The sequence below is a fragment of the Plectropomus leopardus genome, chromosome 23 (assembly GCF_008729295.1).
Source record: "Plectropomus leopardus isolate mb chromosome 23, YSFRI_Pleo_2.0, whole genome shotgun sequence".
Classification (NCBI taxonomy): domain Eukaryota; kingdom Metazoa; phylum Chordata; class Actinopteri; order Perciformes; family Serranidae; genus Plectropomus; species Plectropomus leopardus.
In genome coordinates, this window is record NC_056485.1 from 17,681,368 (window position 1) to 17,706,463 (window position 25,096).

Sequence of the window (25,096 nt, forward strand, 5' to 3'; positions counted from 1 at the left end):
AACGCGTGCACTTATGCAAAAAGTGCACGCGTCTTTTCTTAAGTCTGGCACACGGTGCCGAGGACACGTCAGGGTGTGTATTTCGGTCTCTTCTGAGCCTTCGGGTGTTGATGTGTGTTTTTCTCCCCGGCACTGTTTGGACTGTCAGTCACAGCTGTCAAACACATCCGCGTATGAACGGCGGGCCGGGTTCACACTCTCTCAATCAACCCCCCGTTGCGTGTGCATGTGTTGACGTGTGCTAACGTGTGTTTGTGTGTTAGCGCGGGGAGGTGGGTGGTCGATGCTCTATTCATAGCGACTGCCATCCTCCTCTGTCACCGGTGTCATACTACCTGTCAGGGAACGACGGGAGAACAACACCTCTTTTCCCTCCATAGAGGTTAATTTTCTTCTATCTGTGCTCTGCAGACGTACGTGCATTTAACGTTTAACCGCCCGAAACGCCTGAAAAGTTATTTAGCAACCAAAGCTACGACCCAGAGCTACATTAGTGTTAATTAGTTTTTCCTGTGCGGCATCAACGTATTTTCAGGAGTCACCCAGTTTAACATTCGTTAATTAAGATTATTAACTTCATAGTTTTGAGCCTGAACTTTTCAGTAATTGGATGAAGTAGCTGGTGGAAAATAAGGTGTGCCAAATTTAGTATGCAACAGCTGTTACTAGTTTTCAGGATGTAGTTTAAGTGTGTATTGGGCAGCTGTGCCTTTTAGGACATTCATAATGTTTGAGTGTAGTCATTTCTCAGCAGATGTATACCTGATTACAACTTAAAGCAACAAAATTAAAGTAGTTTGAAGTATTTCATGAACAGTGCCAAAGATTTGGACGAATTTCAGCTCGTTTGGCCGTGATTGATGATTCTCCCGTCAGTCTCGATATAGTCGGACCTGTGCTCATCATAGTTGGATCACGATGTTTTGTTAAGCAGACTGGGTAACGCCGCCAACATCTGTATTAATCACGAAGTTTATAAATAGCTCAAAAGTGAAAGCTAGTGCTAACCCTTTAATGTAAGTGGATGGTAGACGCTTAAACACGTAACTTCTTAGTTCATAGGGTATAACTAAAAACTCAAATCCCGAAATCCCGAATCCGTGAGCCAGCTGGTTAGTGAAGATAGCTACCAAACTGCTGGGTTAGTTTATAATAAGCTTAAATTTTCCACGTAGAAAGCTAATGCTAACTGTTTAATGTAAATGAATGGGAAATGCTAAAATATTAACTTGCCATACACCTGGAGGTTTATAACAGCTTTGTAGTTAATGTCAGCAAAACATAAAATGGTAATGTTACTTTAGCTGTCAATCACGTGTGGTCTGATCACACCCCCTCAACCCTGACAAATGCTTAAAATAGCCAAATGAGCATTTTTTTAAAATTAGGTTTGACACATCAGTCATTAAAATCAAAAGCTTTCCTAAAAATTTGATTTGAGCAATGGCTGGAAAAGAAATTTAAAAAATATTTTTTTCATTAGATAGTACCTCATTTGCCTATTTAAACATGAAATTTAATAAAACTTGTAAAATGTCCCGTCAGTCCTGACAAATGCTTAAAATAGCCAAATGAGCAGTTTTTTTTTAGCTAGGTTTTCTAATAGTTATGAACATTTATTCTCACTGAGATTTTTTGCATGCTTAACAAGACACTTTATCCTTTATATATGCATTTTTATCATTTCAAGTTTCTTGTGGATTTCAAGCGAAGTTAGCTGGGAATTGGGAAAATCAGAATCAGCCGGTCAGACTTTAAAAAAAAGAATCGTAAATTGGAATCAGCCAAAAAAACTGCAATTGGTGCATCTCTGGCACATAGCTGAGGTGTTTTTACCTCACATTGTTGCACTGCAGTCTACATAATTCGTAAATAAGATTTGGTCGACATTTTAGACGCTGATCTGATTGAATAAGCTGCTAGTCTGTATATTTATGTTTGTCTCTATGATGTTGAAATTTCTAGTAGTGCTGAGAAATTGTGGCTTTTTCGTCCGAAACAGGGTTGTTGTGCAGGTCATCAAAGACGGAAAAAGTAATTGTTTTAGAAAAGTTATGATGCATATTTTAGATTTACACAAGTTTTGTTGCAGAGTGAAAACTTTATCTACACAGTAATTGCGGTTGACATGTTTCTGGCCGCTATTAAGACACGTAACCACCGGCCAAAATCTCCAGATTTAATAAAGACCGAGGAAAATTTGGCTTTGAAACGAAGAACGTTTATTAAAGCTGAACATGAAACACTTCTTCCACCCATTTCCCTGCAAGAACTCCTCTCTGATTTCTAGATGACTGCATATCTGCGACTTACTGTCAGCTCTAGTCCGGATTTGATAAAGGAAAAAAAATTCTTCTCATCGATGCTGATTATGACTCGAGTGTTTGCGGTTTTGTGTGTGTGTGTGTGTGTGTGTGTGTGCGTGCGTGTGTGTGTGTGTTCTGTGAAAAAGGCCTGAGGGGAGGGTTTGGTGTGGAGTTTCACTCTTGTGTCTTGAAGTCATATCTGCTGCTGGTTAGAGGTGTTGGGTTTTAATAAGCCACCACAAAAATATGGTCTGTCACCCTCTGGCTGCTCTCGAGTTCATCCTTTGAGAAATTAAAGTGTCAGTCTGATGTCAGTCTGCGTGTTTGTGGACGTCTCTGTGTTTGCTCTCAAGCAGCCGAAATTATAGAAAATGCATTTCGAGGAGTAAGTAGCCAAAATAAACAATTTGTATTGAAAATAGTGAGAAAAAAGTGTTGTATATTAAGGAGAGACACTACAGGTGAAAGCAGTCTTTTCACAAACAGGTCAATTTTGAGATTTTGGGCTATTTTGCTTCCATAACGTGTCTTCTTTCAGACTAGTGCAAAGAAAAGGTCCAAAATACACATTTATTATTATTTATTTATGACACATTTTAGCTATGATTCTGTATTCAAAAAAGCGCATTTAATAATAATAATGATAATAACTTTATTTGTATAACACTTATCTAAACAAAGTTACAAAGTGCATAAGAATAAAACAAAAAATATACATACAATAAATAAAACAGTGTTAAGAGCTTAGAAAAAAGTGTGCACTGGGGCAAAATAGAGAAAAAGGAAAAAAACACAAAATTTCCACATCACAGATGTACAAATCAATCATTAGAATTAAAAGCTTTCCTATAAAAAATGTTTTTAGCAATGTTTTTTTTTAAATTATTTAAATTTAATTTAAATTGTTACGTAAGTAATGAACTGTGGAAGTTTTGTGGTGACATTAATTAGTTTAATTAATTTATTTACTTGTAACATCTTATTTTTGGTCTAAAATGTATGACATTTAAAAAAAATCTCATATCTCTCGTCGTTTTTTTATTTCCGTATAATTTTTTGTGAAAACTATAAAGAGCCATCGGAAAGGAGCCTCAGAGCTGCAGGTTCCTGTGGTGTCTTCTCTTAAAATTGTCTCAGGAAATGATAATAACTGGAGCCGGTTTGCTGTCTGAAAGGCCGCTCCTGTGTGCATAAAGTAAATCCCGAATGACCATATTCATTATAACATCTAAATGTGCTCATCCTTCCAGTAACATTACAAGCATTTCATTTTTCCTGCGAATATTGTTGTTGGCATGTTGGAGGAGCTTTTATCAGTTTTCCCAGGGCTCTCAGGCTACAGCTTCGCTCCAGCTCTGGAGAAACATTTGATTGGCGAACGTAATTCATCTCTGTTAATGAGAAGCTGCATCAGAATGGAAACATCAGCACGTAAACTTTCACACCGTGAAGGATGTTCCCTTCGCTGTCGCGGATTAACGTGCACGCTCGGGCAAACACACAGGTGACATGATGGGACTGAGAGTGTGTTACTTCCACGTTCTACTTCTCTGGTTTAAAAACTTTTACCCAATAGCAAACGCTCGCCGCGGTTTTTGTCCGGACCCTCATTCTGTCAGTCACGAGCCGGCAAAGTGAGACTCTTCTGCCAGCCAGAGTCATAAAACTCACCTAAAATAAAACAGAAAAGAAACGATTTCAGACAGCTACAGTTTGAAATCTTTTCTTTCATGTGACTACCTGGCTACATTTAGTCTTTATTTTGAGAGATCTATAAATATTATAGGGATATAAAACAAACTATGTTTACTTATATGTTTAATGACAAAGTAAGGGATTAAAATATACATATTGGCAACTTTGGAGAAAAACTGTCATCTATAGTAATTAGTTTTTTCATAACTAGTTTGATTTCAAAAACTCCATGCATAAACCTGACATGATTAACAGTAACTTATTAATTTAGGCACTTTGTGTAAATTACTAAAGTTTACTAATAAGCTCTATAGAGCGGGAATCTCCACGCACTTTAATTTGGATTCAAAAAAATATATATATGTTTGCATAGTTTGTTCATTTCATTAACCCCTTGAAACCTGGGAAAAGGCAAAAGTACAGAAACATTACCTGAATGTTACCACAACAAACAAAAAAATGTTTTTTATTTTTGTAATTTTTTTTTTTTATTACGAATTTTGAAACTTGGCAAATTGGCTTGATTTTGTTGAAAAACATGGAAATAAGGTAATCAACAACCACAAAAGAAAAGACCCAAAAATTAGTAAGAAATTTGTATAAAATACAGACAAATTACCCAAAAAATAAGCACAAACAAACAAAACAGCACAGGAAAAAAATTAAAGTAAAATTAAAAAAAAAACAAGAAAAATTACCAAAAAAGGTGCTTTAAAATATAATAATTATTAAAATTTATATGAATATACCAAAAATTATATATTATAATTCTAAATAGCCTTAAATGTTATCATACATATTGTCATTCAGATGATTTATTTCATGCATAATTTCAAATATATAGTTATCTAGAGATTTGCTTCAAAAACAAAACAAAAAGTAAGCAATTTGTAATTCTTGTAAATGTTGCACATTTCTCGTGAAGCTGCTCACCACGTTCTCAGTCTGAAAGCAGCATTAGAGAAGTGATGTCAGTGCAGATTTTAAAGGGTTTATATTTGGTACCAGTCATCTTGGACTTTCTGTCCGGTCTTAGCACGTTAGCCTTTGTTCAGCTGGTGCAGTTTGCAGCGTTAAAAACATCCTTGTAATGCAAATATTTTCCCGCTTTGACATTTAACAAACCCCTCAAAAACAACTTCAGCAGCCCAGGTGCGAGTATTTTGATGGACACAGGAACAACACAACAGCCTCTGTCTGCGAGCCAACAGTGACCTCACTCTCACTTCCCAGTGAAAGCCCAGAGTCCGGACATCCTCCTCCGCCGCTCACATCTACTGTAAATGGAACGAGTGTCTGTCTGCGCTCACGGCGGCTCGCTGGCCTTGGCACACTCAGCCATTAGTAACCATGCCAGGGTAAGCTACCAGTCAGCCGGCTGAGCGGCTTAATGGGCCTATCAGGTTCCTAATAGGATATGGCTGAAGTAAAAAGGCCTCATTACGGAGTTTATAAACAGAGGGGATAAGAGAAGTACGGGAAATGAGTTTGATGGTTTACGAGTCTTGAAGCAGAAGGACTCGGCGGAGGTTTAGATTAGTGGAGTGTGTTTGTGCTTTTTCTTTAACACTTTGAAACCTGAGTTGACATCACTTTGCCTGTGCTGCGTACTTCAACTTTCCAACCACGAGCAGATCGGTTTGCTTTCTTTCTTAAAAGGCTGTAAACATCTTGGCAACGAATGTCCTGCAAATTTCAGGAAATTAGTAGATTTTGAAAATGTCCGAAAACAGAATTTATAATTATTATGATAATATGAAAAGTCATAAAATAGGAGAGCTTCTTGAAAGTAGTAATAGTACAAAAATAGACAGTGCTGTTTGGTGAAGGGCATGAACAAATCTAGAAAAAAGCAGGAAAATGTCGTTATTACAAAGGCATTTAAACCTTGGTTCCTTCCTGTGTTTTCTATCATGGTTATATGTTTAAAACTGTTTTACTGAATGCTTATTTTTATTATTTTTAAGAACTTTTCTAGCCATTTCCTTGTTTGTTTGTTGTTGTTTTTTTAATTTTTTGTAATGTTCAGATAAAATTCTTGTACTTTTGACTTTTTTTTAGCTATTTTTTTGTCATTTCTCATTGTCTTTTTTCTTTTCTTTTTTTTTAAGTAGCTTCGTCTTTCCATCACATAATAAAACAGTATATAGTGGTATAAAGACTAAGATAAAGACTCGTATCGTGAAGGAGTCTCGATAATGGTCTCAATATCGATAAAAATCAACGATCCCCGTCCCTGGACAGGAGATTAGCTTTATGTGTCATTAAAAAAGTATTTGCTGTGTTGTGTCCGACGTACTGGTGGCAGAACTGGTACCAATATCAGTTCAAATTTGAGTGATACGTTACGAAGCAGCCAGCAGGGTAAAGTCTGTGTAATGTCCGTTTCCAACTGATTTGGACATTTTGGTTGTTACATAAAGCTCCTCCGGTAATGTCCAGATGAGATCAGAGTTGCGGTGAATGCGTGAGCGGGGCTCTTTCACAGGGAGCTGCTCGGCTCGTGGACAGTTTAGGTGACTGATAATAGAGTGTGAATTTTTAATTGACTAGTCGTTTAAGCCCAAATCCTATGATACCCTCTATAAAAAAACAAATGCTTAAAACTTCTCTGTGACTCTATACGCGATCTCAGTGCATCCCCTCTAAGTCTCATTGTAGTGAATCACAGTCTGTTTTTAGCTTGATTTCTCAGCGCTGATATTTGGCCGCAGTGTTTCTCACCCTCGTTGTATCCAGTGGAATCAGGGATAGTAAGCAGGAGGTGAGGAGGAGGAGGAGGAGGAGGAGGAAGGAAGGGGAGAGTAGTGATAACGGATGGAAAGCGAATCAGACAAAACTGCTCTTCTAACAGAGCTTCCTTTTCCTCCGTTGACCTCTGGCCCGCTTTGAGAGTGTCTGAGCGCGTTAGAGGAAAAAAAAGAGTCGTTTTTAGTGTTCACAGTTGCACAGCAGCACACGTCATATGGCATCATTTGCAAGAAAGAGATGAGGCTGATTTTGTGTGTTTGAGCGCTTCGCTAAACCTATAGGTGTGGCAGTTTTACAGAGACAGTGCTCTTAGTGTTTAAAGAAAAATTTGATTAAAATATAAGAACATTATAAAACAAAAATAGAGCATAAAAGAATAAATTAAGACTGAAAAAGGTGTAAAAAGTAAACCTTAAAATTGTAAAGATAAACAATTAAATGTTACAAAAATGAGGCAAAAGGTGAATCCTGGATTTGTGGTTGAGAGTATCTTCTTTTTAGGGCTTCTTTTACTTTTGTGTTCAGACTTTGAGTCATTTTGTGACCAAATGATGGCATGACTGGTCAAAATTGAACTTTGCCATCGTGCATGCGATTTCAGAGAGTTGAGCCTACCTGAAAACCTGCAGATGCAACAGGCAACGTGCCCTTTCTTTTGTCTTTGCAACTCTTTTGCGGTTTCCTGTGTTTGGTCCTCCTCTCTTGTTGGTGTTTGTGTCTCGAGCGAGTTGAAGTGAGCTCATGCAGGTGATGCGAAACGGTGGTTTTTCACAGAACTTGCAAACCAAACACTTCTGACCGCCTTCCGTCTCTCGTTCCACACATCACTTCTTCACACACTATAAAAAGCAGTGACACTGTCCACAATATAAAGTACTTAAATCTGGTAAATATTAAAGATTTAAATGTTGATGCACAAACACTATCAATTATAATTTATCCTTATTTGAATTTTTTTCTTTATCAAAATGAGTCAAGGTCTTCTGTGTCAGTCATTTTGAAAGTTACAAATCTTTAGACCTATAACTGACCCTAAAACTGTTTTAATTTTTTTTAATACTTGCACTGCAAAATGTAGATTCACCTAAATCACTTTAACTGTATTCCTACATAAAACCTCCATGCTGCATGCTGACCTTTATACTTACTTACTTACTTGTTCAGATGCTGAAAAAGCAATAAAAAACTGATTGTAAAAAATTTAAAAAAAAGATTAGTTATACAAAAATGTGGTTTTAAATTGTGCTAAATAAGTCTTTAAAGTCTGGGTAAAGTGAATTCAGAGATTTGTTTCAAAACACGTTCTAAATGTTGGAAACTGATTGTTGAAAACATGTCACAAAGACTCTTTTCTGTAGTACTGAATTGTGGAGTTAGACCGTTGACTGTTTAGCTCGATGACACACTGGAGCTATACTCGGCATAACCCCGCCCCTGATAATGTAGCAGTATAAAAACGAGAAGCATCATTAGTATAGTCCCGCGATTGGGCGTGGCCTCCGCTCCTCCAGCGGACACGCCCCCAGCATTTCAGATCAGGAACACTGTGCATTTTTTCATGATTTTGAGACCTTCTTTCACATACTTACACACTTACATTTGGTCAGGTGTTTAATAAAACATCTTTCTGTGATGTGACAGACTCAGAACACATTTTAATTATCACTTAACCGGACTTTAAAAGAATTTAAGGGCAGTCTTCGTAGTTTTAAACCTGAACCCTATTTTCTCATGTTTTTGTGTCTAACTAATAAAGTCAGCAATTTTTGAAATTGTCAACCTTTGCGAAACAGGCAACAGTGTGACCGTGTGCGTCAATTCACTTTTCCCAAATGGGTTTTTTTTGTACTGAAAGGCTCAGATTGTTATTCTGTGTCTGAAAGCATCATGTAAAGGATCCTTACAGAGATTTTTGTTAAAGAGTAACATCCTTTGTATTCAACTAGAAACAACCAAGAAATCCCCGTCACCATTTCCACCAGATTCCATTTAAAAAACAGTAATTTAAGCATTTATAGAAGCAGCATGTTTTCACATCTAAATGACTGTATCAAAGGTTTATTTCAACCAAACCAGAGCTGGTGATTGTTGGAACAGTGGAAAGACGAACAAAGATAGTTTGTGAGTTTTTTGTTTCTGTCCACTTTGAAAGAAGTGTATTTTTGCGATGGTAAAAATGTCTTTATTTGAATTGCATGTGGTTGGTTTGGTGAACGATTTCTGGGCTGTTTCTGGTTAAACAAAAAGGATTTTACGCTTTCATAAAAAAATGTATCTCTGTAGGGATCCAATAACAATCTGAGCCTGTCAGTGACAAAAAAAAGCACTTTAAGTGGATGTTACTGGTGCGAACAAGCTTGGAGTGGTTACATTGCAGCTTGTTTCTCTTTAGCCACTTCCACAGAAAACATGTAAAAAAAAAAGGTCCACGTTAAAAAATTACACTTTAAAGTTAAGTGCCTGATACCTCACGACATCTTATATTCATGTTTTTAGCATTTGCTTTGATTTCTTTTCATGATGGATGCTTCAAAGTATTTAAAGAATAGCAAATAAATAGAAGCATGACTTTTTCACGTTTGTTGTGTGCACATATGTAGCTTTAGCTCCCTTTTCTCCCTGCGTATTCACCTCTAAATCCTTTCCACCTCATTTGTGCATGGATCCCATTCTCCCTCGCTCTGCAACACGCTGTCCACTTCTGCTTGCCTCGCCTTTAATCTCACCCCACACTTTCCCCGCAGTATCCTCTCCTCCTCCTTCGCTCCCTGTTTGCAGTGGAGGGGGGTTGTTGAGGTTTAGGAGGGGAGGGAGAAGAGAGCCGTCTGGAATCCATTAGCCAGTTGAGGCATCAGTGTTTCACTGTGGGAACCTTATTGATTGCCCTCCTTTATAATTATTCCACCTCCACTCCCTCCTTCTGGCTCTTGCACCAATCATGCTTTCACTTTCTCTCGCTTCCTCCTGCCCTTTCTCCCCTCTTTGCCTCTTTTTTTTCCCCCCTTCTATTTTCGTCCCTCTATTTATGTTTGCGTGCTCCTTTCTTTCTGTCTTTTTTCGAATTCACACACCATGCCAAAACCCCAAACCAACCGAGTGACACACTATCTGTGTGTTTATTGATGGCATGTAAGATGTATTGACGTACGTATCTGCAGCATGCAATTCTACCACATCCTACATGAGGAGAAAGTCTGACTCACTCACACACACCGTGTGCCCGTCTTGTAGACACATGTACACACACACCCCTCAGTACAGTCACCTCCACGTGCTGCATTCATGTACCTCCTTTATGTCAGCTGTGAGCCATGAGCTGCATGTTAGTAAAAACGTAGATAACAGTATGCTTGATTCAATATCTAACATGGATTTAGGGTATGTTTTTGTGCAAAAGGTTGAAAAACCTTCACTCTGAACAGTGGTGCATTGCAGAAGCAATTAAGGCACTGAAAACATTTAATCTTGACCAGAACAAAAGGGAGTTTGTGGTGTTGTGCATCTGAAGGAACATTACATTGAGATGAGTGAGTATGGTCACATATCTGCACTCCTATAGTTAGTTATTGCTGCGGCAAGAGGCTGATTGAACGCTGTGGGGAAGACTTTCACCCAAGCAGGTTTTTAACAAGCTCTGGTAAAAACAACACTTTTACATGAAGCAAATTAGGGATGTGTGCCATCAGACGACTAGTCCATTAATTGTTGCTACCCACTCAAAAATATCAGTCGGTTAAACTTTATTTATATTTGTTAAAGGTATATATTAAAACAATTATTATTATATTCATGTACACATTTAAATTAAATATTGGTTCATATTTTGATTGACTTTTTTTTTTTTAACCGTAGGATAGGTTGTTTGCTATGCACATATTTATTATAAAAAAGAGATTTTTTTAAATTGATTTTTTTTAATTAAAAAAAACTCTGCTGTGACAATTAACCGAATATCTTTATTTTGTGGTTATCATCCTGGAGCTTTGAAAAGCAATAATCAATATTTTTCAGCATTTTCTGACATTTAATAGACCATACAAGTAATCAAGAAAATAATCAGCAGAAAAAGACAATTATTGTTAGTTGCAGCTGTATTCTTGATTTTATAAATTGGAGAAAGAGCAATATTTTCTGGCTCTTGCTCCAGTCACTGTGCATCAAAAATGGGAATTCTGAACCATTCACTCTTTTCGTTTTTTTTAGGTCAGTGAATGAAAGTTAACTGACAGTGAGGCTGACTAGTCTTGATGAAGATGATTTTTGACCAAACAGTAAAGTACCAGAGAGGAGTGCAGTGGTCTGCAACCTTTTTTTCATTACTTTAAGAATGTAACAGCAATAATGTGGAGGCATTTTGAAGACAATAGCTTAATGTCTTGTGGAGAAGAAGTGGATCTGCATGTTCTCATTTTTGATTTAGCAATGTGTTTTTTCCACCAGCAAACAATATGTGATGGTTTTAGACCTATTGCTTCTCATTTGCGGCTCACTTTCGAGATGATTCTGGCTGCAGGCTGGCGAGTTTGTCAATAACTGAAGTGCTTGCAAAGCTTTGGAGACAAAATTTGTTTAGATAAGTTATGATTTGCAGTGGCATATTTGCGTGCTGCCAGTGGTTTCAGTCCTGCTTTTCTGTCCTTTTTTTTATTGCCTTGTGATGCAGTTTTCACGTTGTGTCTATCTGTTATCACTCAGCAAAATGTTCAAAGAGAGCAGGCCAGATCGTCTTGCTTGTATCAGCCGTACACGTCACTGCTTTGCCAACATAAAAAAGAAGTTGACCAGAAAACAGTCATCCTCAGCTGTGATATGTCGTAAGTTTACAGCCTTTTTCTGTGCATGTGGTTAGAGGTGGTTTCTTTGCTTACGTGCAACATGTGAATATGGGTTTTCAGGTATGACTCAATCACAGTTTACCAATTGGGTTAAGTTTCCAACAGCTGAATTTTGTCTTAAAGTTGACTCTAAGGACAAAATTTTGTAAGTGAAGATATATGATGTTGTCATGAATGTAGGGGAAATGAGTGGTTAGTTGATTGTCATTTTATGAGGATGTAAAGCTTAAAGGGACAGTTCACCGTAAATCAAAAATTCATTTATTTTCTTCTTTTACCTGTGGTGCTGTTTATCAGTTAAGATTGTTTTGGTTTGATGTTAGTGGTTTGAATGGTGGGGGTTTTTTTTGGTGTTTTTTTCAATCCCATGTGTCACCTTTTTATCATTCTGTGCCATCTCTCTAAATGGGGACGTTATTTTGCATCCATGAATGCAATAAAGGCGAAACTCAACATGAGTTATTCTTAGCTCTAAGCATCTGTTGTATTTGTGAAGTGGATAATTGATCAGTTGATCTGGTCAGAGCTGATCAGATCAATGGACAAGAGGAGAAGCAGAGTGCAGAGTGAGTGAATGCAAACTTTTAGACCCAACACAATTAACAGTTAAGTTTCACTTTCAATGCACCTGACGTTCTACTGCTGTCTGTACCCAGAGTAAGCTCTTCGTTTCGAGAGTGTGGTGCTACAAAAATAACCGGTAATGGTAAATTACAAAAGTGCTCCTAATGAGCGGTCTAGCTCCATAAATATAAAATTAATTTGCGGTGGCAGATGTTTTAATAATGGCGGGCTGCCACAAATGAATTAATATGTGAAAAAATCCTGATGTGAATATTTATGTATACTCTAAACTGTTAAGGGGTCATATATTGGTCAATTTCCAGTTCAAATTTGCCTTTGCAATAACTAAGCTGCTCTGTTATGTCTTTGCTTTATATTTTAATTAAGTATTGCTTTAGGCACAGTTTCCATTGTTTTAGCACAGGTATTGGGGAGGTAAAAAAGCAAAGCATCCTTCTGCAAGGTGATCCAGTGTGCATGTGCTTGTGAACTGTCCCTTCGAAAGTGCAAAACATCCAGAAATGAAGCAAGACGACTCAAAGTGAGATAAGCTGACAAACACTTTTTACTGGTTGATTTAAATACTGAGGGGAAAGTTGAACCATTTTCTGTGTCATGTGGACCGGCTGCAGACTTATTTCGAAAACAGATGAAACGTTAATTTCCAAAAAGCTTTCTCAGAAAGAACACCTTCAAATATTTTACCAAAAGTCTGGATTAATTTGACAAATCTTTCATGTAATTAGGGGCTGTCAGTAATGTTGAAAAAGCCTGTTTTTGGTCATCTCATTTTTAGAAAAGTACAGCCCCTGTCATGTTACTATCCTAGACTACACGTTCAGTCGAACAGCCCTGTGCCCTCTGCTTTCAATAATCACTTTCAAGCGTTTTCATGTGGTATATTTTGGCACACATCACTGTGAATTAGCATAAAAATGTAAATTAATCAGTGTCCTTGTTAAAGAGCGGTTTTCACCACCCACTGCCCATTTGTAAAGCACTATGACGTACCTCGTATCCAGAATACAGAAGTGTTTACTCTGTTTTATCCCAGCGGTGTCTACTTTTTAAAAATGCTGCATGTTGCCTCAGACCAAAAGAAATCTGCCTTTGGCTATTATGCACCATTGAACTGGAAGCAGTGTCAGGAAATTATCAAGTCAGATGCATTTTTGCAATTCAGATTTGCACACATGAAGCCTGAAAGCTGTTCTTGTCGATTTATTATTATTTATTATTTGTGTTTAACACTCAATGGATTTAGTAGCATATGTTCAAATAATGAGGTCTCTCACCTCCACATCTATAAATTATTAAACGTTTAAAACTGTAGGTTGTAAAAACCGATGTAGCCAAGATAAGTGTGTGTAGATGTACAAGCTCAGGCCGTCCACACCTTAATTGTTTGGATTCTTGTGGTGTTTACCATCTAGCAGTTATATCTGCTTTTTGGTTGAAACAAGAGGAGCTTTTTGCGAGGTTCTTAAGAGACAGTTTTGCCCAAGTATTTATTTTAACACAAAACATGATATGTTTTGCCATCAGTGCAAAAGACATTGGGTAACTTATCATCCAATTCCTCATGAACACAATATTTCAAGAATGCCCTGAGGGAATTACTTCAAATTTGGCACAAATGTTCACATGGACTCAAAGTTGAATTGATAGATTTTGGTAGTGAAGGTCACTGTGACCTTGCATTTGTCTCATTCTTGTGATTCTACCTGTTAACAATAAACTGATTGTATTGTATAGGTGAAAGGTGAAGGTCACTGACCCTGACCGTCTCGTTCTTTTGAATTATATCTCAAGAGGCCCTCGAGGGAACTTCCTGAAATTTGGCTCATTTTCATAAACATGCTATTTCAAAAACAAAAAAATTAGGGACACTCAAATTTGGCACAAATGTTTACTTGGACTCAACAATGAACTCATTAGATTTTGCTGGTCAAAGGTCAAGGTCAGTGTGACCTTGAACACAATATCTCAAGAATGCCTTGGGGGAATTTCCTCAAATTTGTCAAAATGTTCACTTTGACTTAAGAATTGCATTCTGGTCAGTGTGACCTAACAAAACATGTTTTTGGCCATAATTCAAACATGTATGCTCTTATTATGGAAATTCTCTCACAAATGTCTAAGAGGATAAAATGATAAAGTGATGACATTTTATATCCAAAGGGTCAAAAGTCAATGTAACTATGACATCATAATGTTCTTCAAAAACACTTTTCTTGCCATTATTCAGCACAATATTACATTAAATTTGAGGCATTGTCAACAGTCAGGACTACATTTGAGTCCGGACAGACATGCGAACCAGAGGCGATAATTCTGTGTTGATGCTCAACCTGTTTAAACGTGCCGCAGTCTGAAAAAAGTTAAGTACGCCTGCTGGTGCTGACATGTTCTGGCTGTCACTTGCTTTTATTTGCACACACTGCCACACTACATGTTGCCACGGCCACAATGACAAGTGTGTGTGTGTGTGTGTGTGTGTGTGTGTGTGTGTGTGTGTGTGTGTTGTGCGTGTACATGCTCCGTTGTGTAATGCAGTGTTTACTCTGTGTGTGTTTGTGGTTGATAACCAGCCCACTCATGTTTTCTTCTCACTTTGTGTCTTTGCAGGAAGTTCGGGGAGCGCCCTCAGCCACTGCGCCTAACAAGGTGAGTGTGCACACGCCTTCTTTTGTTTTTGTAGTGGTTTTTTTATGCATCTACCTGTGTGTTGATTATACATGTTTGTGTGAATGCAGTAAATCGAGAACAACGCCTTTCCCGACTCTAAAGTAAATACAGTCAGATTTCTGAGAGCCCTCAAATATAAGGAAGATAAAATCTATAAACTGTATGCTTCAGAAAAGAAAGTTTATATTATGAGCCCCATGTTAACCTCCACTTGTCCCTACCATAGACCCGTTTTTGTCTTTTTTTAAGGTGGACAGCAGCTCTTTAGAGGAAGACAGCAGGTCAACAGTATGTGCCTCATAGTATTGGTATACATCATCTAAAAGCTGAGAATCTGGATGTTAAATTGAGATGCAGTTGAGCACTGTGTGTCAAGTTTTTCTAGTCATAAATCTATAATACAGGGTTTGCACAAGGTGCTTGAATTATTTGAATTTTGCGATGCATCGTCGACACACTCTCTGTCTCCTTTCTCCCTCGTCTTGATGATGTCCTGTCCTCTATCAGAGTTCACTTTTACTTCACTTGACTTAAAAATTTAGGAGACACCAGTGGGCTTGTGCTGGCATGACATACATTACTTGACATAACATGAATTAACCAAGTAGCATGACTTGGTATAAGGTCATCAAGTTTCATATGATACCAGTATCTTCACTTAAGCTTTAAGCGTCCTGACACACCAAGCTGATGGTCAGCAGTTGGTTAATTTTAGGGCTGTTGGTGAGCGTCTGTCGCCCTAGTTTCTGCTGTGTGGCTGGCATCGTTTGGGACTAGTTCTGCCCTTTTTGGCATTTTTTTTCCGGCAAATTCAGCATGTTGAGTCAGCGTTGGAGCAGATCATTCTGATTCTCACTTCAGCTCAGCACAGGAGAAGATTAACGGAAGTGATGAGAGTAAACAAATGACTAAAGTCGAGAGGGCGTGAGACTTAAACAAACTTGTTACATGAGATAGACGGTTTGTCCTTGTGTTATTTTTCACTACAACATGATAAATGTTCTTCGTTCTTTCAACTTTGAGTTGTGCTGTTAATGTACTAACAGTAACTGCTGCGTGCTAGTTGGCTGTTAGCTGTAGTCTTTGCAGTGTGCTCAAGTGCAGCTTTTTGGCTGAGGTACAGGCGACAAGAAGTGAGTTGATCTCGTTGTCAGTTTAGTGTGCCTGGTCCTTAAAAGCCAGCCTCTGAAAGACAGTCTGGCTTTCTCATCTGTTATGTAACTTTCTGTCGATCACTGAGTTAACAACCAGGTCGGCCTGTTTCATCCTCGTCAACTTCACTTTTTCTAGGCCTAAATCTTTTTGTCTGGCTCTGACTTTTAAAACAAAGAAAACCTTGGATCAGCAAAGATTTTTTCAAATATTTATTTTACACCAGTATCAGCTCTGAAAATGGATCATATTATGATTTGCATCCTGTTTTATTGTAACAAATACAAACTTATGGTAAAAATACCTGTTTTTAGGAAATTTGCTGCAAAATCTGGCTTTTCAGACTGCAACAATCACAAAAACATCCCTCGAAATCTGAGTAATGTCAGCCGAGGATGCATGAAGACATTCATGTTGCCTTCGCCAACAGAATCTGATTAGGATCAGGATTCTTCTGGCTGTGTGCTAAGTGTCTTTTAAAGTTATTGTCCACCCTTTTCACATTATCATTCTTTACATAATCGGTCATGGCCAATCAAAAACGTTATGATTTCTAATTTGAGTCATGCAACGCATCAAAATCATGGTGAGCTCATTTGTGGTGGTGATGCAGAAGTTAGAAATGCATCTGTAATGACCACAGAGTAAATATAGTGCTAATGGCTGCCTGTTGGTGCCTCAGTAACAACAGCAGCATGTAAACTCGCCAAAGCAACAACATGCAGTTTACTGTGTAATTCTGGCCTGAGTGTCCATACTTCCACCAGCTGTTATCTGTTGACCCCTGCTCTATTACATCACTTTGTTCTGCTTTCATTGTTTATTAGTTAGATCTGTAGTTTTCACTCCTCGGGGACATGCTTTGCTTGTGATGAAATGAACCACATATGTTGTAGTTGTTTGTAAGAAGCCTGAAAAGCAATAATTCACCTTATTCTTACAGCTGTGATACTCAGCAAAGGGCCTGCGGGCTAAATCTGGCCTCAGATGGGGTTCTGGGTGCCCCCCCAACAACCAAAAAAAAAAAACAACGTCTCGACAGAGTTCCTTGCTAAACCCTTAATGTACTTAAATCCAAGGAATGTCCCTAAAACTATAGAAATGTCCTAAAATCCTAGAAATGTCTTAAAATCCTAGAAACATCCTAAAATGATAGAAATGTCCTAGTCCTAGAAATGTTACGTTAAAATCCAAGGAACATTATAAAATCCAAAAAATGTCCTAAAATCCAAGAAAAGTACTTAAATCCTAGACTTGTCCTAAAATCTGACAAATGTCCTTTAGTCCTAGGAACGTCCCTAATATTCTAGAAATGTCCTAAAATCCTAGAAATGTCTTAAAATCCAAGGAACAATATGAAATCCAAGAATCCTAGAATCTAAGAAATGTACTAAAATCCTGAACTTGTCCTAAAATCTGAGAAATGTCCTTAAGTCCTAGGAATGTCCTAAAATCCTAGAAATGTCCTGATATCTCAAAAAATGGCCTATAATCCTGAATTGTCCTAAAATCTGAGAAGCATTCTTCAATCCTAGAATTGTCCTAAAATCTGAGAAACGTGCATGGGGCTGCTGCGACTGGCCCCTGGCCTCCTGTCATTTTGCAAACGTGGCCCTCAGCAGAGAAAGTCCCCAGAGTGTCCCTGTCCTTCAGTCTAAACTTGCTCTCTGTTCTGTGCTCTGCGATCAGCAGAGCTTCTACTCGCAGCGCTGCAAGTTTTTGATTACTCAGTTCCTCTTATGTTTGTTCCAAGTCATTTGGAGCAACATTTGGGTGAACACATAACGTTGATGGATGTTGTGGTTGCCGTGTGTGTGTGTGTGTGTGTGTGTGTGTGTGTGTGTGTGTGTGTGTGTGTGTGTGTGTGTGTGTGTGTGTGTGTGTGTGCACTTGTTTGCTGGTCTTTGTTACTGTGAACGGGCACTGGTTCGCCTGCGTGTGTGTGCATGTGCTCGTCTTTTGCGCGTGGCGCTCAGCGGGGGAAAATGAGGGGTTGCATATTGCCTGGAACAGCCGAAGCATGGTTTTGGGAAAAAAGGGGCCCCAGCACCTTTTGATGTGTCCCCCTCTTCATTCATGTGCTGCCAGTCCGCTGGCTTGCACCGGCCCCTCCGTTTGTCTGATGGTTTCGATGGCCAGAAATATGACGGACACAAAACACTCTTTACCCCGCAGCCCAAAGAGTGTGTGTTTTTGTACCTCTGTGTGTCCTGGTGTTGTGTTCTTTGTGTTTGTCTCTTTGTATCTGGCTCTGTGTCCTCATGTCTGCATGTTCGCTCACCCCCACCCTCATCCTCCTCCTCCTCGCAGCAACAACAACCCCACGGTTTTCTGTCAGGCGGCAGCTCAGACAGCTAAAACAGTGCACCATCCTGCAGGGGCTTTTTAGGGCAGCTAAAGCTCCGGGTCCTGCAGGGCCGCCCTGTCAGGAAGGCTACTCGACTGGAAATACAATACATGACACACATACACTGGAAATGAGCGCTCACAGGCGTGCGCACGCACATACACACGCACGTGCAAATCTGCACACAAACAGACACACACATGAACGTGCAGGCTGGATAAGCTGCCTCCTCTGTTGGGGGAGACGCCCCTTCAAGGGCTTATTCTCCCAAACAACAGGGGAAGGGCCGGCTCTGCAGAACCCGTCGCCTCACATGGAAACGCTCAATTTTAGTTTAACACTTATTTGTCAAAAAGGTCGCAATTCAGCATGAAATAAATCCTGATGACTATTAATTTGTGTTTGGTCTGGAGATGCATGTCTGCGCTCAGCATGTTGTGTTATAAACACACACTTATTGAGACATATTTATTGACATGCATGGTAGCAGGGGTCGACCAGTATTGTTTTTTAAGACAGATACTGATTATTAGTACTTCATGAGACCGATAGCAGATATTTGGGACTGATGTGCATTTACAATAAAAATGAAAATCTTTCTGTATTTAGAATTTGTAAAATAACAAACTCCAACACAACATGAATATAGTTTTTCCCTAATTTCTTTTCCCTAGACATTTCTCTTAGCTTTTTCTTGTAAAAAAAAAAAAAAAAAAAAAAAGAAATCTTCTAAAGAATTTCTTGCAATTTTTTACCTTTTTTTAAAAAAATATTTCTTATCAAGTTACTCAGTCTTTTCTCCCTTGTGTTTGAAAGAAATCAAGCCAATTTGCTCAGGTTTTTAAGGTGTAAATTCTTGTAGCAGCACAAGAAAAGTGCATTTATATGATTTTTCTTTTGCTTTAAGTATAGTTTGACTGCACATCGCTGTTATTTGGGGATGATCCAGCTGTGGCAGAAGTGTGGATAAAGAAGCACAAGGTGCTGTAAAAAAAAGAAAAAGGTGAATGTCGTTTTTGAAAGTTACAGCACCGGTGCTTGTATACAGAAAAACGATTGTGTTTTCTCACTGTCACAAAATCTGCTTAATCTGCCTTTCAGCTTATATAAATAATAAACATTTGTTTTTACCTTCACTGTCTGTTGATGCTGCAGGCTGTTAGACAACCCACACTCTTCATCACTGACTCTGTTTACCTTCTGTTCTAAAGTGGAAGCATATCAGAGCTGAGATCTCGTACGCTTTGCAAGATCCTGTCGTTTCAGGCAACTTCCTATCAGTATTTTAGAGGCTCACAGGGGCCTTCTGGAGGTCAGACATCACGCTGAAACAGGCGCTCGTCTGTAGGTCACAGGTACGCTCGTAGATTCACAAACGCTGATGTAAAGGAGCGTGAGCAGCCTGAACTTGCTGATTGTTAATGTCTCAACCCGAGTCTGACTCTACGGATGTGTGTAATCTACCTTTTGTGATTCACAAGGGCGCACACTAATTGCAGTCTGATCATCTTAATTGAGCTATTTCACAGTGTGTGTGCTAGTATGCCCCTCCGCTGTGTGTGTTCGTACGTGTGTGTGTGAGTGTGTTCACAGGGGGTCTTGTGACAGTCCGCTCCGCTGTAGACGCTGTGGCAGATGCACAGGACAGATGCTCGTCTGCTCTGCTGCATCTGTAGCCCGGCTTTACTTAGTTCTTAGCCCCTCCTCACACACACACACACACACACACACATGCACACACTTGTCCGACCCCTGCAGTGCCTGCTGTTAAATACGTGTCTCTTTCTGTAAATCTGTCTGGCACATTTTTGTCTCACTTTTCGTGCATTTTCCTCCTTCTCTCTATCTGTTGAGTTTCTCTCTTGTTTTATCTCTCTTCCTCATTCCACATCTCCTCCTCTTCCTCTCTTTTATTTGTGTTTAGTTAATGCCCTTCGGCACATTTAACAAAAATGAGACCTGCCTCTCGCTCAGTTGAAGCTCCCTGCGTCTTGTCCTCAGTGTGCTTGTTTGCTCCTGTGCTGTGTTGCTTTAGCTCCTCATCACTTTTATCACCTGCGTGTTGCAAGTCTATATTTATATATTTTGCCTAAATAGCTGTGCACGTCTTGTTAGCTCACTCTAACAGGCAGCTGAACTGCCACCATCTGCATCACAAATCTGCTTCGATTGCAGCGGCTGCTGAACCGCAGCTTTGCAGATACATGTTTTATTTTTGCGTAGATGCGTGGCAGCTTTGTCATCGCTTGTTCCTGGTTATGTGCTACTTTTAATATTACATGTGAATGTGGCTTTGTGTGGTTTTTATCGGTTAAGATTGAAATGTCCCTCACTTCCCTTCTCTGGTGAAATCTGATAAAGTAGGGAGTCGATGTCTCTACGGCTGAATTCAACAGAAGAAAATCTTGGTACACTGAAACTACCTTTTCTTCAACCAATCGATTAGTCAGTGGGGGAAAAAGGTCACAGGGCTTGACATTAACTCTTGCCCTGAGTGAGAAAACTGCTCAGGAAAGTAGAATACCCCGGCGTCTGTCTTACCACTTAGTGTGGAATTGGACCAATAAGAAAATGGGGTTGATGGGAGGGCGTTTGCTAGCCAGCATGCTGTGCAGTGTACTCCTGGGGACACTTTGGTCTCCAGATTTAGCTGTGGAGTGAGCGCTCTTAACTTTCACACTACTCTTTGATTCAAGTAGCTGCGGCATGGAGGAGATACTTGGCACAGAAGGAAAAATAGAGACCGCTCTTCGTTTTAGAAGTGGTGAATTTACAGCTCACAGCAAGTTAATCCAATCTTTGGCTATTGTTTAACATCTAGTGTCGGCAAAAAAAAAGTTTTTGCAGATTCATGATCAGTCGTACCTCTGTTGGCTTGATTAATGCATGACATGAATGCCACTGTCACACTGAACATCCCGCAGAGCCCCGTTCAATCTTAAAAAATTTCAAATATTCATATTAAACCGCCAAATCTGATTCAACTGACATAATTTGGAGTACTGTACAGCCCTAGATTATTTATCCATTTTCCAATTAAAAATGTTAAAGTGAAAAACTGCAAACACCAGAGGACAAATACAAGTGCTAATACAGGTGAAGCAATACCATGAGCTGATTGCATATCCCACCAGCTTTTGACTCATACATGGTGCTAATTTAGTTCCCTGGTCTGCACGCTACTCTTGCACAGGAAGTTTTGCCCTGGTCACCGTCTCTCTCACTTCTCCTTTTCATTTTTGGCTCTCAGGAAGAGACTTTGTCATCATTCACTTGCCGTCAGTTTGTGTCATAAAATCTTGTTGTCCAAAATGATTTGATAAAAGTTTTGATGTCATCGCTCTTTGCTTGAATTATTTCCTTTTTCCATGACCTATTTTATCACTGACCTTTATATACTTTTTACTAGCTAGGTACTATTCAAGTGTGGTTATTTATGGTGTTTAAAATGTGTTCTTGGCACAAGTTTACAAGACTAGCTGCTTATTAGTGAATGAGCAATCCACTGCTGTTGATGAATTGGCTTTGTCGACATATTTTTCAATATTTTCAACGGCTTCTCTACTACATTTTTTACTGCACTTCCCACTTTAAACTCATCTGCATTTTAAACATTGGGTGCATCATTGTAATGACTTTCTGAAAAACAATTGAAATCCCCTCTGAATGTGTTTAACACACCCTCCAGGATTTAGTGAGCTGTTTTTGGGATTATTGCGACCTGAAAAACCTGATTTCACAGCAGCTTTTCTAAAAACTTGTGATGTATGTTGCGATGTTTATAGATGTTTTGTTTTTTCTGTGCATGGAAATTGCAAGGGCGAGTGAAAATGGCAAAATGCTGTCATGGATTTAAAGCCTGTTAGCCTGAGTATTCAGTGTTTACCACAGAATTTGACTCTCTAATGTTGGGGGGTTGCAACAGCTGTTGATGCTGTTTAAAGCAGCATGAAGGACCGTCTCCTCGAGCCGTTTTTCTGCTGCTTTCTCTACCCAGTTAACACAAGCTAACACAGCAGCAGCAGCTAACAACTGACACTGAGCTGTCAAGTCGTCACCACAATCTCACAACAACACCAAAATGAGTCAGTTTTGTTGTTGAAATCGTTAAGTTGCGTAGAGTTAGCCATGTTATGCTTACAGTTAGCCCTGCCACTGTGTGTGTACGACTGGAGCTCACACTTACACTACAGAAGTAGTCTTATGAAAAATAGTGAGCAGAAGAGGCGAGGAGGGGCTGAATGAATCAATATGCTGCATGCGGCTCTACAGTGATGTGACGAATTTGCACCTAAGTTGCAGGGATTGGACAAATTGCAAAATCATGCAGAATTCATCGGGGATTGGCTGAATTTGTGTTCATTGTAGCGACCGCCACATTGCAACATCCTGGTGTGACTGTAAAACAAACTGTAAAAATACTAGACCTAACTACCAAGGGTTACCCATTGGTTTGTAGACTGCCATTTAAAAGCCTCAGGCTGGGCATTATATTGGGGTTTTTTGTTGCCAGAAGTGAGAATATTTGGATGAGAGTTTGGAGCTATGGAGGAGTGAGGGGTGGATCTGACTCACAGACTGTAGCGACACCTTGCAGACAGCTTGTCACTTAAAATATGGCCTTTCCCTTAAACGTGCTTAACTTTGGGCTTTAACAAAATGCAAATGGGTAAGTTATATAAAATTTAACCCCCTGTATAGTTGTCATCAGTGTTAAAATTAGCTATAGAGACAGAAACCATGTTTTGTACCAGGCTGTAAACAAATTTATCTCTGTTGTAAAATGTGGCATTTTAATTTGGAGCCAGCCTATTAGATGAACTGCAGTTTTTAAGCATCTGTCAGTATTTTGTATTCTTTATTTTGCATTTTTATTTGTTTTCTTTTTGTATTTCATGTAAAACATCTTTGAGTACTTAAAAAGAGCTAAATAATTTCTATCCGTTATTACTCTGAATTATAGTAGGCTTTTAAGTTTTTAAAATTGTCAGAAATACCAGAAAAGCGCATAGTTTTCTGTCATATAAGTTAACACAGACTCACCCTTTACTGTATACCACCTAATCTTTCTGTCGTGCAAAGTCGCACCCTAAGGGCCCATCCTGAGCCGGGGAAAACCCTGTTTTGCATTTGCTTTTATCTCTTGAGGTCTTGATTTCACCCTAAATTTCCCTGACTCTCTCTCAAAAGAAGAAAAAAACCCTTTTCCATCTGTATGACATTGTCATATATGTACTTTGAGTGTACTCCTAATTCAAAATGTTCAAAACCAAGATGCCATGATTCTTATGGCTGCTACATGACATCAGATGGAAATATTTTAGATGTCCTCTTCCGCATCATTTCAGACACATTTGGACATATTTGGTATCTTTGTAAACCTTGGCTCCCCCACCAGAATTGAATCTGAAATTCTGCGGGTTTCAACAATGCTTGGCTCCGCAACCCGAGTTTGTAAAGATGGACCCACCACTGGGTTTATGTTATTCATTTGATCCCAGGATATTTGGTTTCATTTGAGCGTTGCCACATGTGGGGCATCTTTTGTTATCTGTGCAGAGGTTATTTAGGGGTAGCTGTGAGGAGGATGCATAAAGAGGGCCGTACAGATGACAATCCACGAAGAACCGCCGTGAGTGAAAGCTAAATGTTATGGGGAAGCTGTTCTGTGTTGACGGGCGGAGTGGTCGCTCCCAACTCAGCCACAGTGGTCTGGAACAGTTTGGCGAGCAGTGAAACAGTGTTAACCACAAGTCAGGGCTGTCGCACGAAACCTACCCAACAACACCAGTGTGAGACTCTGGTGTCACAACATAAATATGCAGCAGTGTATTTGAATATCTTTATTTACTGAGCTGAGTGTCAGGGACCAAAACTCATTTCTCTGTATGTTTGGGCCTCGTAGCGACACATAATATATATATTTTCTACTAAGTGGGCCAAAATGTTTAGTCTTAACGCCACATGTGAGATACCACAAGCACTTCTTTTAAAACAGTCTGTGATTAAAATAACAGGCAGAGACAGACCTTCCTTCCCTGTTTGAAAATACACTACTGAAAAACTATTAAAAATAAATAGTGGGGCTGTAAGTCCGTTTCCTGTATTTGATAATTCTTGGTGCACCAGTTTGTGTGTTTTCTGCATAAATTTATAGTGGAAACGTCGTGGAAATGTCCTGCTTCACCTGTATGTCCATCCTCTTTCTGTTTTATGGAAGATTGCGGTCTTTGCTCTTGAGGTGCAAAACGCCTAATGCGATCTCTTAAACTACTTGCCGAGGATGTCTGGGACACATCAGACCACATATCTTTTGTAGTGTAAACGATGAAGATGTGTTATATAACGTAACCATTTAGCGTCTGTCGTTTTGACCAATGGAAGGAGCTGAATTTTTCTGATGGCCATATCTCCAGCTGTAGAGCAGCTATCTAGATTGTGGACATAATAACTGTGCACGGGGCTTTCAGACTTTAAAACTTTGTAAGTAAAACAAAACAAAAAATGGAATATTTGTATTGAACTGCCAAATCTGATTCGACTGTCATAATTCTGAGTCGGGTACAGCCCCACAGGTGTTAACGCTAAAGTTTTTTGGCTGTCCGCCCGTGTTTGGATCACCGAAATGCATCTTAACACCAGCTGTTAACAACTATTGTGTGTCATGTTTGTGCAGTTTGTCAAAATAAAAGTCCTCTGCTTCCTGTTTGTGTTGCTGGGGGGTATTTAATGTCACACAAGTCAGACTGTCCTCATAT

General features: G+C 39.2%; 1 protein-coding gene across 1 annotated transcript in view; it reads left to right on the top strand.

Moving 5' to 3' along the window:
* Positions 1 to 25,096, top strand: part of rbpjb (recombination signal binding protein for immunoglobulin kappa J region b) — a 68,175-nt gene that overhangs the window by 27,598 nt on the left and 15,481 nt on the right. Inside the window, exon 2 of the mRNA XM_042512042.1 lies at positions 14,780 to 14,818. Within this exon, the coding sequence (XP_042367976.1) occupies positions 14,780 to 14,818 (39 nt within the window). The remainder of the gene's footprint in view (positions 1 to 14,779; positions 14,819 to 25,096) is intronic.